We start from the raw sequence: 15,454 nt of genomic DNA on the forward strand, positions 1-15,454 counted from the left end.
TTTCTCAGAACATAGAATAAAAACAATGAAGAGGAGAATGTGATTGAAAAGTAAGAGGCACAGAGAATTACAAAGTGAGAAACATCACTAAGATTCAGTAGGAATGAAACACAGAGAGAAAAGACTGCATCATCATACCGGAATAATCCATCAAGTGATGAGACTAGTGAATGAAGACAAAATCAATTTTAAATTAAATAAAAATAAACCCATTAAATAAATGAGGCATGCTGTAAAATCACTTTGTAAAGAGGGCCCAGTATTTGCACAGGGATAAAGGAAGAACAAACAAGGAGAACCCTTCTCTTCCACCTGACACATACCTCCTTCTCCAGAACAGCACCTGGGGGGCGGTGGCAGGAATCACAGTAGATTCTCCTTACAGCTCATTAAGTGGATTAGAGGCCACAGCCTCTAAGTTCCGTTCTACCCTTAGGACTCCCAGAAAACCAGCTGTCATTGCTCAGCTAGTTCCTCCATCAGGGCACAGGGGGAACAAAGTAGGCTGGGGCTCCAGAGAATGAGGTCAAGATTAGAAGGACATCCTAAAAGATGTTTCAGCAGGAAGTGAGCACCAAACACAAGCACCCCTCCCTCACATGCCACCCTGATGAGGGTGTCCCATCACTGCCTCCACTGTGGCTAGCACTGTCCTACCCGGTCCAAAAACCTCCCCAGTACTTCAAAACGCTGAAGGTTTCCTTCAGTCCCCAAAACTAAGAGAGATACACTTTGGTAGGAAGGTTTAAAGAATCGGTTTTTAAAAACGTAAGCACTGGGGCCAGCAAAACGGAACAGAGGATGGATAAAGGTGCCTACAGCCAAATTTAAAGATCTGAGCCCAACCAGAAGGAAACACGGTGGAAAGAGAGAACTGACTCCATCAAGTTGTCCTTTGACACACAAATAAATAAATGTGAGTTAAAAAAAAATTACTTGGAAACATAAATAGGACACAAAAACATACTCCCTCCATTTCAAGGAAAAGAAGAAAAAGCTCTGAATCCTTGGGTTGTTTCTGTCTCTCTGCCTAGCTCTTTGGCAAAAGGAGGCTGGCATCCAAACAAAGCTAGAAACTCCAGGATAAGTAAAGATACTCCTTTGCTTCTCAATACAATTAGCTCACAAGCAAAGACACAGTGTACCCAGGAGCCAGCCATCACCTCTGCTGCCAAGTTCATTAACCTCCAAAACTCAATGGGCCAATGCAAGCACGGTGCTTCTCAATCTGCATGTGGCCTCATTCATAGCTCACCAAGTCACCACCACTCTAGGGTCAGGAACAGCAGGGCTGGCTTGTGCTCATACACCACATCTTCACTCTGCAGAGTGAACTCCTGAGAACAAGGGCCAGTCACCACTTTATCACCCAGCTCTATGTGATGGAGCTTGGAACTGGGATCTTACTGCTGAACACAAAACAGCAGAAGAATGCATGCCTTAGAGTCACACACACCTGGTGGCTCATTATGCAATGGCCTCTTGAGAAAACCTGCAGGTGACTAGCAAGAGCGCTGCATCCAAAGAGCAAGGCTGCACTGTTACCAAACAAGAGAGATTAGAAGAAAGCAACCAAATAGAATATCCTACTGGAAGAGAATTCCAAAATGGAGGTAGGAGGTGCGTCCCTAAACTCTCTTCCTTTGGAAAGGTGTCTTAGTGAGGTTATCTGTCACTGTGATAAAATGTCATGACCAAAACCAACTTGGGGAGGAAAGGATTTATTTCATCTTACACTTTCATGTAACTGTCGATTACTGAGGGAAGTCAGATCAGCAACACAAGGCAGGAACCTAGAGGCAGAAACTGATGCAGAGGCCACGGAGGAATGCAGCTTACAGGCATGCCCCCCCCCACCAAAAGGTTTGCTCAGCCTGCTTTAAGGCACCCAGGACCACCAGTCCAGGGATAGCACAGCCCACGATGAGGTGGACCCTCTCACACTGATCACTGGTTAAGAAAATGCCCTACAGGCTTGCCTACAGCTCAATTTTATGGAGAGATTTTCTTAGTTGGGATTCCCTTCTCTCAGATGACTCTAGCTCAGTGGTTCTCAACCTGTGTGTTGCAACCCCCTTTCGGTCCCACATCAGCTATTTACAATACAATTCATAACAATAGCAAAATTACAGTTATGAAGTAGCAATCAAATCCTTTTATGGTTGGGGGTCACCACAACATGAGAAACAGTATTAAAGGGTCACAGCATTAGGAAGGTTGAGAACCACTGCTCTAGCTTGTGTCAAGTTGACAAAAAACTAGCCATCGTAGAAGGGGTAGGCAATGTCAAGGGGGAACCACTTACCCCTACCCTGACTGGGCATTTCCAAAGCCCACCACTGTGTTTCCAGGCTAAAGAACACACAGCTGCCCACAGGAAATAGTAACATCAAATAACCAAGCATACAAGGCAAGCCCAGTATTGATGACCCAAACCTGAATAGCATGTGCCCAACAATTTGTTACTACTGTGAGCCATGCAAAGGTGTAGATAAAAACACATTTCCAACAGCTGTGGTGAGAAAACAAAACTGAGGAATGAAATTGCACTATGGGCAATCAGAAGGCTCTAGAAAACCAATCACTTCTGTCCTTACTGGATTTTAGGGGCAGCTACTATGTGCCAACCAGGCATGCAAAGGATGTACAGGTTTGACTAATGAGGTAAGGAGCAGAAAGAATCAGCAGTGATAAGACTCACACCATCACAGCAAGGCCTTGGTGGGTTTACTACGGAGCAATGAACCTGCATGCTAAAATGCCAGCAAGGATCAAGATGAACTCACATGAAATCTGTCCTCGAATGTCTAGAATTCAGGGGAACATTTCAGATTGCATTCAGAACTGCTCATAAATTAACGATAGTCAGACACGAAAGTTAATAACAGCTGGAACAGATCAAGCAGAAAGAAAGCGGGTACTGGCATGTCTGTTACGTGAATTTCTTAGAGTCCATAAATTTGATATTTGGAGGGAAAAAGGGAAATGTTAATTAGGGGAAATTTCATACTGAATTTAATTTTGCCATGGAGCCAAAGCTCTATTGTAAAAAACCCCCTTGGAATCAGAAATCACCCTCACCAGACCTGGGCCCTGCCTTTCATCTTGCCAGTTCAAACTTGTCAATATGTGACTTAATTGTTTTCGTGTGTTGTTTTATACTTTCTCTCCCTCAAATATAAAATCAAGAGCTAGGGCCATACTTTTATTTTACTATATGTAGAGATCAATTAATGTGTGTGTGTGTTTGTGTGTGTGTGTGTGTGTGTGTGTGTGTGTGAGAGAGAGAGAGAGAGAGAGAGAGAGAGAGAGAGAGAGAGAATATCTAAGCCATCCCTCTGCCTTCTCTAAAAGGCTTGTAATCATTTTCCATAATTTTTAGACTTCTCTAGTTAAAGGTTTCTCTGGGGATCACAGTCACTCTGAAAAGTCTCGACGTTCACTTGTCTTACTTTCCAGACACAGAAGGAGTATTGTTATGACACCTATCTGGATTATATAGACCCAGATCTAGCTCAGGTAAGTCTCCTGGAATGCAACTTTAGACAGGTGGGGACTAATGCCTCATGGATGACTTTAATGCAAACATCAGCCCTAGCTGCAGGTTCCTGGGTAAGCAGAAGGTTCCAGAGGCTTCCGCAGTTGGCTCCACAGATTTCCCACTCAGTATCTTGATGTCAATCTTGTCCCTTCTTAATAACCGTTTCTCCAATGACTGGCTGAGAGTTGCCATGTTTGGCTTTAGCCTACACTAGCTTTGTCATCCACATTTTTCTTTTTCATCTTTTCTCATAATTTGTTCCTCTGATCCCTCAATCATGCTTAAGAACCTTTCGGTTTATCTGAGATGCCAAAGTCAAGAGACAATGAACTGTCCATCTTAATGGGACTATTCAACATTTAGGCGGACCCCACTTTGCACCCCTCCAAATAAAAATCCCAAGTATTTAGACTGAAGTTGGTACATGCTCCCTGACACTTCCTCCCCTGTGGATGAGAGCAAAGGTTGCTGCCCTGTGCAAAGCCACAGAGAAGGACAGATTGGGCATCGCATAATGACCTCTGTGTTGCTGGTGGTTCTGGGTACAGAAAAGGTATAGGGAGCACCTGATTTTGCGCCATCTGTTGACACAGCGAAGTTCCTAGTACATAAAGTCACTGCCCTTTAGAAATGGGAGTTCAAATAATAAGTGGGGATCGTTGATCCATGGAGAGAGCCTGTGTTCCAAGTGCTACTGTGCCATCAAGAGAATTGGGAGTAGCAGAGCACAACTGGGCGGACAAGGTAGAAAAGCCAGACACCCAGGACCTCCCTCCTTCACATTTGGACTCAGGTTCAAATGTGCACAGGATCTAGGTGACCCTCGGTTTCTTCGAGGTAAAATGTGTTTCTACACAAACTGAAAAAAATGTAGTAAGGTCCTCGGACCAGCAACTGGCAAAACTAAGTATTCCACACAGGGGGCCTCCCTAAATGGGAGCACAGAGGGAACTGAGAGCCTTCCTATAACAAAGTCCTGTGTAACTACACTTTCTTTGAGGAAGCATTAATTAACTAGAAATTTCTCATGATCACCCACATTAGACCCACCTGAACACAAAGGTAAAAATGATGAGAATTTGTCCCTGTGCACATGAACTATGAACCAATAGCTGAGGAGCCCCCATGGAACTAGATCAGGCCTTCTGGATAAGTGAGACAGTTGATTAATTTGAACTGCTTGGGAGGCCCCCAGGCAGTAGGACCGGACCTGTCTTTAGGGCATGAGCTGGCTTTTTGGAGCCTGGGGCCTATGCAGGGACACTTTGCTCAGCCTGGGTGAAGGGAGAAGGGGACTGGACCTGCCCGACTGAATCTACCAGGCTGAGCTGAATCCCTAGGGGAGACCTTGCCCTGGAGGAGATGGGAATGGGGGGTGGATTGGGGGGAGTGGGGAGATGGGGGGAGGGCGAGGAGGAGGGAGGATAGGGGACTCCGTGGCTGATATGTAAAATTAAATTAAATTATAAAATTTTTTAAAAAATGATGAGAATTGGGGATAGAGAGATGAGTTCACTGTAAAGAACCCGCATTCTTTCTCCAGAGGACCTGAGTTTGGTTCCCAGTACCATGGCCTGTAACTCCAATTCCAGGGAATCTGATTAGCTCTCTGACTTCCATGGGCACCACATCTGCATGCACAAACTCACTCACATAAACACATAAAAAAAATAAATTAAAATCTTTCAGTGGTGGTGAGAAGTGACCAGAACCAGCCCAAGCACTGGGATGGTCCTGAGTAGCACACAGAGTCACAGGTGGAGATATCCTCCCCAATTCCAAAAACTTACACCCCAAATCTTACACATAGCACTACCAGTACTAGGCCCTCAAGACAGAGCTTCTGAGCCTCCCCTGGTCATAGGGCCCGACTCATCAGACCTGGTCCTTCAATAGGTTTGGACCATCATTTGAAATTTCGTCAGTTATGAAGCACAAGGGAAGAACCTCAGATTGTAAGTCAAACCAGGCTCAAACCTCAGGTATAAAAACAGGCAACTTCTTAGCTTACGTGGGCTTTGATATCCTCAGCTATCAAATGGGAAGTCTTGACAACATCTCATGAAATTGCATGAATTTAGAAGTTCAAGGACAGAGGCTGTGAGATAAAGTGTTTCACAGAGTGAGGCCTCTATGTCTGTGGTCACAGTTTCTAAGGAGGGGGCTTCCTAGATGGGTGGTTGTATCAGCCTGCTAAGCACTCCTCTACATTCTACCCCTTTCTGCCAGGGTAACAGTCCTAAAACAAAAATCAAGTCACACTGAACCTCCCTTCCCACATGTTTCCCCCAGACCACCCCACTTCATGGCTAGGACACTTGCCCCTTCTCACCTCAGCCTTTCGGCTTCTGGTTCCCCCTCCCCCTCAACAGCAGCAGCACATCTCCAGCTGCATAACCTCAGGACACATCTGTTATCCCTTCTTGAGGGCTCTGACTAGGTATTTGGCATGTGTCTCCTCTCACCAGCTTTTGAGACCAAGGACATGGTTTGGCAAACACCAACCATTTACAACATTGTCTCAGTCACAGCAGACTCAAAAAAAAAAAAAAATGAGTTTTTGAAACGAGGAAAAATGCCAGGTACTATACACTTATATAGGTCATATCAGTGTAATGAACTAGAGGGTCTGGGTCCTAGAAAGGTATCCAGGTGCCTCCAACTGTTCTCTGACTATATCTCTAGGTCATAAGTTTTACAGCAATGTAATAAGATACATAATACAGTTAAAATATCAATGACAAAAGGGGCAATATAAAGATGCAAATCCCTAGATGTGATGGGGGGTTAGTATGTACATACTATAAAAGTAAGCCACATACAGAGTTGAAATGATTAATCCACAATAGTTCAGAAGGCCTCCTGGAGGAGATGGCATTACAACAACCCTGTGGCAAAGAGGTAAGAAGAGTAGGCTAGGGAGAGAGGAACATTTGCAAAGGCCTAGAGACCAAAAAGAGTTCTGATACACAGGAGGACCTGGAAGGAAGCCTTTGTGGCTGACGAGACTTCAGGGGGAGGGGAAGAGCTGGGAGGGATCACAGTCCTTCTGGTAGGGAATAAGGCCACAGGAAAACCACCATATTATGCAACTCTCTTCTAGGCCCTGAGAACTGGAGGATGCGACGGGGGTGGGGCAGGGGTGGAAGCATTCCTTACAAAGGGGAAAACAGGAACAAGGCGAGGAACCTTGAAAGCCTGCCCAATTTGAGAGCAGGCTGAGCCCAAGAAGGCAAGTCAAAAGAAGAGGGACTGTTTGTTTCTCAGCACCTCTATGTACACTTCTCTGCTCCTCTTTATATTACCTAGGAAACAGGCTCCTCCTTTGATTCCAGGCTCAAGTTAGAGCACAATCAGCATGTAGATTTGGGTCCCCCCAGTGGACAAGGTAAACACCCGCTCCCTAGAGTGGGCTCCCATTGACCAGTACAATGTGTGCTGATTAGGTCCAAGACCCCCACAGGGAGGCCAGTGTCTCTTCCTCCAGGGTTCCAGCATCTCCCATCAGATTATTTCAGGCCAGGAGGATTGAAGGCTCATTCCACTAATGTGAGTCTTTGTTCTTCTTCTTTTCCCCGACATTTTGGCTACTGGATTGCCCAGCTTCATCTCCCTTGTTATTGCTAACTCCATCTCCAGCTGAACAAAGGTCCTTCAAACAGTTTTTCTGGCTTGACTGACATGTGGGGATTCAGGAGCTTCCCAATAAAATGGATTCAATGGTTTGCATTTTCTCGTTGTGAAAATGAGATCTTAAAGGTTAAAAAAAAAAGTCTTCCTACAGAATACTTAGTTCTTTAGAAAAGCAGCCACATGATTTCTCGTGTTTGGGATTGGTAATCTGGGTTCAGGATACTGTGATTATTAGGGGTCACCTAGTACAGACAAGAGCAACAGCTGGACAACAAGAAGAAAAATGCCATTATGTTGTCTTCATATGAAATTATAAAATGCTGTCCAAAATGGTGGTGATAAGCCAGCCAGGGAGGTCCCGGAAGGCATGCTCAGGTGGGGTGGAGGATGGGGTAAATCCACAAATGGGGGTAAATTCAAGTCTGAAGGAGAAAGCTCTCAGTTTGCAACACTTACCCAGAGGTTTGTCAACTCTCACAAGCCATGCACCATGTCCCTGGGGTCTTCCTGGACTGGATGCAGAACAGATCCTGAGGACACTGCCTTGTCAGCAGCTCTCTATCCCTGTCTCTCACTGTGAAGCCACCCTCTGCCCACAAAGGTTTCTCTAGCTCCCCCTCCCCAGGCATCAGGCTTTCTTTGCTGTCCTGGCCAGTGGGAATGCCCCTTGACGCAGCTTTGTTTTTCTGCCTGTCTCTTCCTTAGGACTTCTTGATGGTTACCTCCTTCAGAAAGCCTTCAGGACTGAGGAGTGAAGGTTTTCTTTCAGATGTTCCTGAAGAACACCACATTGTTGTTCCTCACAGTTCCTTCACAGTGACTGAGCTTGTCTCCATGCCCCACAGCTGAGGCTCTACAGAAGCAGGGCACTGCTCATTTGGTCCAGTGTCTTGGAGCACTTGGGCTATTCCCTAAGTACATGCTCAGTTAACCAACGGCTGACACAATCACAAGGCTGAGCAGTCACATCAATCAGTAAGACTTTTTCTTTCTTTGTTCTAAGATGAAGAAATTAATCTGAAATAGAGGCCAATGGGAAATCTGGGCCCACGAAAGAGGGGAAGGCTCTAGAAAAGTGAGAGCAACTTCTTTATTTACTGGAAACCAAAGCAAAGATTTGAATTTAAAAGCTTAAATAACTGAGAAAGTAGGATACTTTTCGAAGAACATTACAAAACCCTAAACTCTATCAGGGCACTGGAACTCAATAAAAGACCAAATCGGTTACTCTGTATTAATTCAAACTGTAAAAAGGCACAAAGAGAGAAAAATCAAGCCCTTTCATAGAGAAGTGTGAGGACACAGCACAAATTTATAGATGCAAGATCAAGAAAGCTCACGCAGGATAGGAAACCCGGCTTTCAAGAGACATCAAAGGTAACATTCTTTAATTATACAAGAAAAAGGAGGAGGGCCAAGGATAATGTTGCCTCCATTAGGAGCGGGAAAGGGAGCTGTTGGGAGCTGTTAGAAGCTGGCTAGAAAAGGGCAGGGGTCACTGTTTCCATGCTTCTCTCTAAGAAAGAAGAAAGCAAAACAGGAGGGCGGGAGATGACCACGGAGAGAAAGGAACCTAAGACAGTGCCATTTGGGTGGGTGCCAAATTGAGAAGGGAATAAAAATCACATGACATTTTTAGAAAACTTTATCCTGGCTCCTGAGCTGAGCTGTGATGTGAGGTCTCATTAACATGAGCTTCACACTGGCTGGGCAAGGATCACTAGGGACATTATTACCAAAATCGTGAATTACTGAGGTTATTGGAGAAAAGGGCAAGCAAGCACTATGCTTCCCTCAGCTTCAGGAAAAATACCCAGCAGTCCCATCTTACACGAGTGTCACGTCAACTAAGACTGGCAGCTCTGCTGTGCTAGTCCCACTGTATTAAAAAAGCGTTCACATCCCTTCTGTGACCAACCAATCAACTTATTCCAAAGGGCCACGAGTCATCTTGCAAGTGAAACCTAGCAACTTTCTACCTCTCAGAGGGGGCTGCATGGTACATAATGACTAACCCTAAGATCACAACAGAAGCAACTTCATCTCTTCCCATGTCAACAGAGTAACATGTTGAGCAGGCTGTGGAACTTTAATCTCCAACATGGCCAAGGTCAAACAATCTAACAGTCCCCCGGCTATGGCAGGATGGGGGCCTCCTCCCAAACAAAAGCCAAGTGTAGTCTTCAACCTAATCACACTGCTGCAAAAGAGAACTGGCTATGGTACAGTGACAACCAGAGGAAGTAATAATAATGTGTTTAAACATGAGACTGGCATGGCTCTTTCGTGTCCAGGATGGGAAAGTATCTTGGAAGATGGTATTTAAAGGAGTCATGTCTAACTGGCCTAGGTGAGGCAATCACATGACCAGAAACACAAAGGCATCAGAGTAAAGGTCCAAAGGGAGCCAGTTCTGAGTGATGCAAGGAGATGCTAGTGGGAGGCATGGGAGGGGCTGACCAGATAAATTATTGTCTCAAGAAACATGGTCTCCTTTTCTTTCTGTTTCTCATCTGTGTGGCCTTCTAGGAAATCTGTTTTCAAAATCTACAGCTAGAACTAATTAACTTGTCTCCAAATGCTACAGCACTTTTCTCAGTTACCTGGTTCCCACTTTCACTCACCACCTCTCAACCTTCATTTGAAAAGTTCAAATCCAGAATACTAGAACTATCCCCATTTCTGCAATGTTTTAATCACCTTGCAAGGTAGCTATGAGATCTGTGGAATGTAGCTGTGAAAGTCTATAGCAATGGCTTACTGTTTCTACTCTGGGCTGCTGCATGGAAGCCATATCATTATATTGAACTTTTGAGAAAAGACAAGGAAAGCAGAGAGTCTTGATTTCCCAATTAAGTTCTGCAAGGGTTTAGAGACTTTCTGACAGCCTCACTCCTCCCCTCCCTACAACTCCAGACTAACAGCTAGAAAGCAAGAGAGTCAGCATAGCCCCCAGAGAATGACCTAGCATCACTGGCTCTACTTACATAATCTAACATTCAGAAGGGAAATGAAAGCTCCTGATTGGCTCATCAGCAGTTCTCCAAAGAGGAAGAGACAATCTGGATGAAGCTGGAGCTGTGCGCTAAGGGAACTGTCATTACCTTTGCAGTTCGGTCAACACCAAACTGTTCATTTGTGCCTTGTAGGCATTTTTGTCTCTACAGTCTCAAGATGACAATTGCAAAGCAGAAGAAATGTGAGCAGGTGCACCTATTAAATATGTAAAATACATATCCTCTTCCCCCTCAGTCAGAAGATATATTTCTAAGGCATGTGGAAAGTCAGCTAACAGAAAGATAGACAGGTAAGAAAAAAATACTTGCATGTACTTTTTTTTTCTTTTAAAGCACAAAAGACTATAAGTGGGCTCAGCACAACAGCTTTCCACAGAAAATAAATGCAAGCCAATTAAAAATTCCATTTCTTTTCTTTAAGCTAATTCCTCAGGTTTTGCTAATTAGCAACTAATAGTTCTGTCATTTGAGCTGGGGAGCATAAGGGAGAATACCAGTGGTATGTTTTCAATCAAAGCATTTGCATGCAAGAATGCATCATATTTTCCATGAAGAATTACTGCTTGGGAGCAGGGTGGGGAGGAGGGCAGTCTGTGCACAACTATAAAACTATGAAGGAGACTTGAACTTTTGAGAAAGAAGAAACCTTTCTGCTCCCTTTAGCAAAACTGAGACCTTCTATGACATGCTCAATGACTCCACCAAACTTGACACACAGAACCCTCCAGGGACGGCTACAGAATTACACTCTTCACAGTGAGAAGGAAGACAGTGAAACGCATGTTTCCTGGAAAAGTTAAGTGTCAGTCAGGGTACAGAGAATGCTTGAACTATTATGTCACCTGCCTTTGCAAGTTTATAAAACAATAAATGTATGGCAGTAAATGAAAGCAGCGGGTGATGGTGGTTTGAACTATCTGGCTACAGATGGAGCAGGAGGACAAAAAAGTTGCTGATCAATCTTTAGGCAAGAGACGGAGTCTCTTAACCTGACCCCAGTATAAGCTGATAGGGTACCTAAATCTAGCCCCCCTCATGGTATCCCAAATTATAACACATGAGTGATGCTGTGGCCAAGAGGTTGTCAGCATCGCATCATGCTGAGCCATGTAGCTTGCATGCTTTTTTTCTTGTCCTGATATACAGCCCATCCACAGCTACCCTTCATGAGAGAACACCCACCCCACCCCACCCCACTGTGTGGATTTTATTCCAAACACATGTTGCAAGAATGTTTGAAGTGCCCGCTATCCCTGGGTTTTCTTTTTTCTTTCCTTTTTGAGTTTTTAAAGTCAAACCCACAAAACCTAACATACTTTGAATTCTGCCTAACTACAGTTTGTGAAGATGCATCACTGCATACCCAAGTATGATAAAATCTTACGCAATAAAAATTTCACATATGTCCTTCTGAAGGGAAAAAGATGTTTTGTTTTTTTCTTCCCTTTTCTGGTCTTACAGGAAACCTACCCACACTTTAGAAATACAAAGTTAGTATATATAGAAGCACAGAGTAGGCATTTGAAAAGTCTACATTTTCCAACCACAGATAATTGAAGGAATTACTGAGTGTTTATAGCCAGCCACATTGGCCTGGTGGACTCCTTTTTATCAGCTGTCTCAAAGAGCTGGTAAACACAAGAAAGAGGAATGAGGGGCCTACAGAGATGCTTCTGAGCAGTGAGTTACAAAGGTCTCCAATGCACTTGGGTTTGGCTAGCAATGCAGGAGGGAGACAGGCTTTACCCATAAGAAACAGAAATGAAATAAAATTTAATGCCTCTTTCAAATACATTTTTTCAATTCTTAGGATATTTATTACCTTTAGCTCATATTAGTCACTAGCTTTGCCTGGGTAATTAAATCCATGTCAGGTATGCAGATTTGATCATAAACACCTAAAAAAATCCACTTGAGATGTAAATAGAAGATTAAATAGCCAAACAGGGTTCCAGAAAAACAAAGTCATACCTTATCTAATTCAAGCTTAGTTTAGTCTTTAATTACTTTATATCAACAAATAATACTATACCTTTTTTCTGTGTTTTCATTTATTATATAAAATATTTCCTGCTAAAAACTTAAAATTTTAGCACCTCTTAAACAAACTAAAAAGCTTCACAATGTCTTTACTTATGAAACAGACAAAAGTCAGAGTAAACTGGGGTCCCATGAGAAAGCCAGCCTTTAAAATGGCACAGGGCATGGCTCTTGCCACCCAGAGTCTCCCTTCCTAGTCACAAGCGCACTGATTTTCTGAGCTGTTAGAAAAACAAAGCACCACAAACAAAATACACTGCACCCTCACAGAAATGGCATGGCTTACAGAGTGAGCCAACCACATGACCATGGTGATGGAGGAAGAGAAGAAATAAAGGGAAAAGAAGACGGAAGAAGAGGAGCAGAATGGCACTTCGCATGTGCTGGAGTTTAGGAAAGACTCCATTTCATTGTCTCGATTGCAGAAGAACCCCAAGGAACAGACAGTCAAATCATCACACACACTTGAGAAGAAGGAAATGGCCCTTGGAAGTCAACATACCGGGTCTAATAAGTGGAGCACTGGAATCTGAACCCAAGTCTATACAGTTTTAAAGAGTTCCAGAACAAAACTATATAATGCTCCCAAGTTACGGAAACCATTGGTGAGGACCTCAGAATTCATTTGCCATGGGACTGCAGTCGATGGATCTGATCACAGACTAGAACATTAGTTCAACATTCTTTTATATAATACAGTAGGAAATCACAAGAATAATCAACTTATAAGTACTATATCCTCAAACTAGAAAAACAATAAATGAGTATAAATCCTAATGTGAGCTCTCCAGGCACTGTTAGTTAACGCGACTTTGGTGAAGCCAGGAACTGGGTCACACAGACCACTGAGCGAGGGGTCCCTGCTGAAAAGAAAGCCAGCCCCTCAAACGATGGGGAGAGACTCAACGGGAAACTGTTAAAACAAAGAACAAGCTGCACAGTAGACAGAAAGTTAACGGTCCCACTACCATCAACCAACAGAAAGAAGTGTTCATCCGCTGTCTGGACTAATTAAACACCTCACTAATTAGTGGGCATCTGGAAGAAAAACAAAACAAAACAAAACATCACTGTGATGGGAAAAGCTTGTGTTCACACAAAAAGACAAAACACTGCAAGGAGCTTGTAGGCGGGTAGCTAGGCTTGATCTTTAAAAAAAAAAAAAAAAGTAAGTGTACTACTCACAATGAGACTATCTGAATACAGGTGGGAGTATATAGGAATCCCCAATGGTTTCTGCATGAATGATATTCAAGAGACCACAAATAAAAACAATGAAAGACACTTCAAAATGTGATCAGAGAAAAAAATCCCACAAACATTATTTTATATCTTCAGTCTTAAAAAGTCAAGAAAAAAAAACAAAATGAAATATGCCCTAACAGAGGAAAGAAATATAGTTGTCCGAACACTTCCATCCTATTTCTGAGTCTATAGACACCTTTTCAGTAATGGGCCAATGAGCATTTTTTTTCAAGAAAAGCACTTAACTTTCTTAAACGCTGATGAAAAAAAAAAAATTCCAATCCAAACAACCATTTTCCATGCTTCTTAGAAAGAAAGAAAGAAAGAAAGAAAGAAAGAAAGAAAGAAAGAAAGAAAGAAAGAAAGAAAGAAGAAAAGAAAAGAGCCCTTCCACTTAAAAAGTATTGCTTCCCCATTTTTTTTTCCAACAATATACTCTGGTGGGGAAGCGGTTGCTGGGACTTAAGGTTGCTTGCAAGAGGCTTTGATCTGGTGAGTGAGTGTTCCCCTCTGCTTCCAGCTAACTAACGAAGGGATGAAATTAGCTTTTATCCTGGGCACTTTCTTGAGCAAAATAACATGCTCTAATCAGCTGTCCTCACTAATCAGTCATCTGGCTAATGACCTTTTGCCTTAAAACACTAAAATTTCTGAATGATGTGGGAAAAAGGAAACACAAACCAGTCTCCCTCTCTGGAGCTCAATGGGTCATCTGGAATTGGAGCCAGGAAGGTTAAATGGCAACCACAGCCTGGCAAGGCGATAAATCTGTAATCAGGGGCCTCCAGCTTCGCCACCCCAACAGGACGTGCATTACTCAGAGCCAAATTATATTCTTAAACCAGAAACAGGCCTGGAGTAAACTCAGCCCGTGTGCACTTACCTTATAGTCTGCCTTTGCAAAGATCTATCCTATACTTAGGTTCAGAGTCCTGTTCAACTTCTTTAATTCTGTTAGGACTAGAAAGGCAACTTCCTGTGTCTCAGGCAGGCTTGTAAGGAGTAGGGCTCATGGAGACTTCCATAGCAACAAATTTAGCACCAGATTGTTAAAATTAGTTTGTTTTAAAAAATCATTAACCATGGAAATAGCAAAAACCATTAAAGCAAAAACTATGAAACATGATAAGAATGGTCATCAAAGGCTTTTAATATAGCCTGCTTTAATAGTTTCCCACCCTCAACCCAATTTTCTCAAAGCATGTCTGCACAGATAGAGCGTATCTGGTTCAAACCCCAGCAAATATCTATGTAGATTCTTGACAAAACCATCTTCCTGAACCCCTACACCCTGAAAAGCCTGAAACTGCTTAGATTATAAGAAAATGTCACTCTCTAAGAAGAATGGATAAGAAAAAGAAGTAGGAAAAAAAACACAAAATTAAACATTTTTATAAATAGTAGAGTCAATAACTCACACAGCACATGCATGTAGGCATACACACCACACACACACCCACCACACACACACACACACACACACACACACACACACACACACACACACACACACAATACACAGCCCCCTACCCATGTCTCCCAGAACAAGTGTTAACTGGCCGGAAGCACTTACGGTAGTGAGGCTCCATGTAACCATTCCGAGGGTCCATGGCAAACACAGTCCCACGATAAGGGAGTGAGGGCTCCGCCAGATGCGGTAGAGATCCATGGATCTCCTTCTTGATCAGTGAGGCCCTCTCATCACTAGATGTTGAGGGCTCCTCACTCATTTTGCTGAGCCCCTGCACACTCTGAGGCTGCATAGTGATTGCGTTTCTTCTCTCTCGGTGATAGATCTGTCCAGGACTTTCATCCTCTACAGAAAGAAAGAAAATGAAAGACTTTAGAATCTACTTTAAGGAGCAATTTAAAAAAAAAAAGTCATCAATACAGTTCTTCCCTGTCTCTCTGTCGGGAAGAAGCCTCTTTGTCCTTTATGGCTACTTTGTAAACTACACACCTGTGATGGGATATTTGC

General features: G+C 43.3%; 1 protein-coding gene across 5 annotated transcripts in view; it reads right to left on the minus strand.

The window, feature by feature from the left end:
- Nucleotides 1-15,454, minus strand: part of Gli3 (GLI family zinc finger 3) — a 273,000-nt gene that overhangs the window by 174,892 nt on the left and 82,654 nt on the right. For 4 of the 5 annotated variants that reach the window (XM_052728011.1, XM_052728012.1, XM_052728013.1 and 1 more), the window contains one exon: nt 15,050-15,292. In XM_052728011.1, the coding sequence (XP_052583971.1) occupies nt 15,050-15,292 (243 nt within the window). Of the gene's footprint in view, nt 1-15,049; nt 15,293-15,454 lie in introns of those variants that run through there. The other variant, XM_052728015.1, reaches the window with a different exon arrangement.

Source organism: Peromyscus californicus, unplaced genomic scaffold (assembly GCF_007827085.1).
Source record: "Peromyscus californicus insignis strain IS unplaced genomic scaffold, ASM782708v3 Scaffold_8__1_contigs__length_139910024, whole genome shotgun sequence".
Taxonomy (NCBI): domain Eukaryota; kingdom Metazoa; phylum Chordata; class Mammalia; order Rodentia; family Cricetidae; genus Peromyscus; species Peromyscus californicus.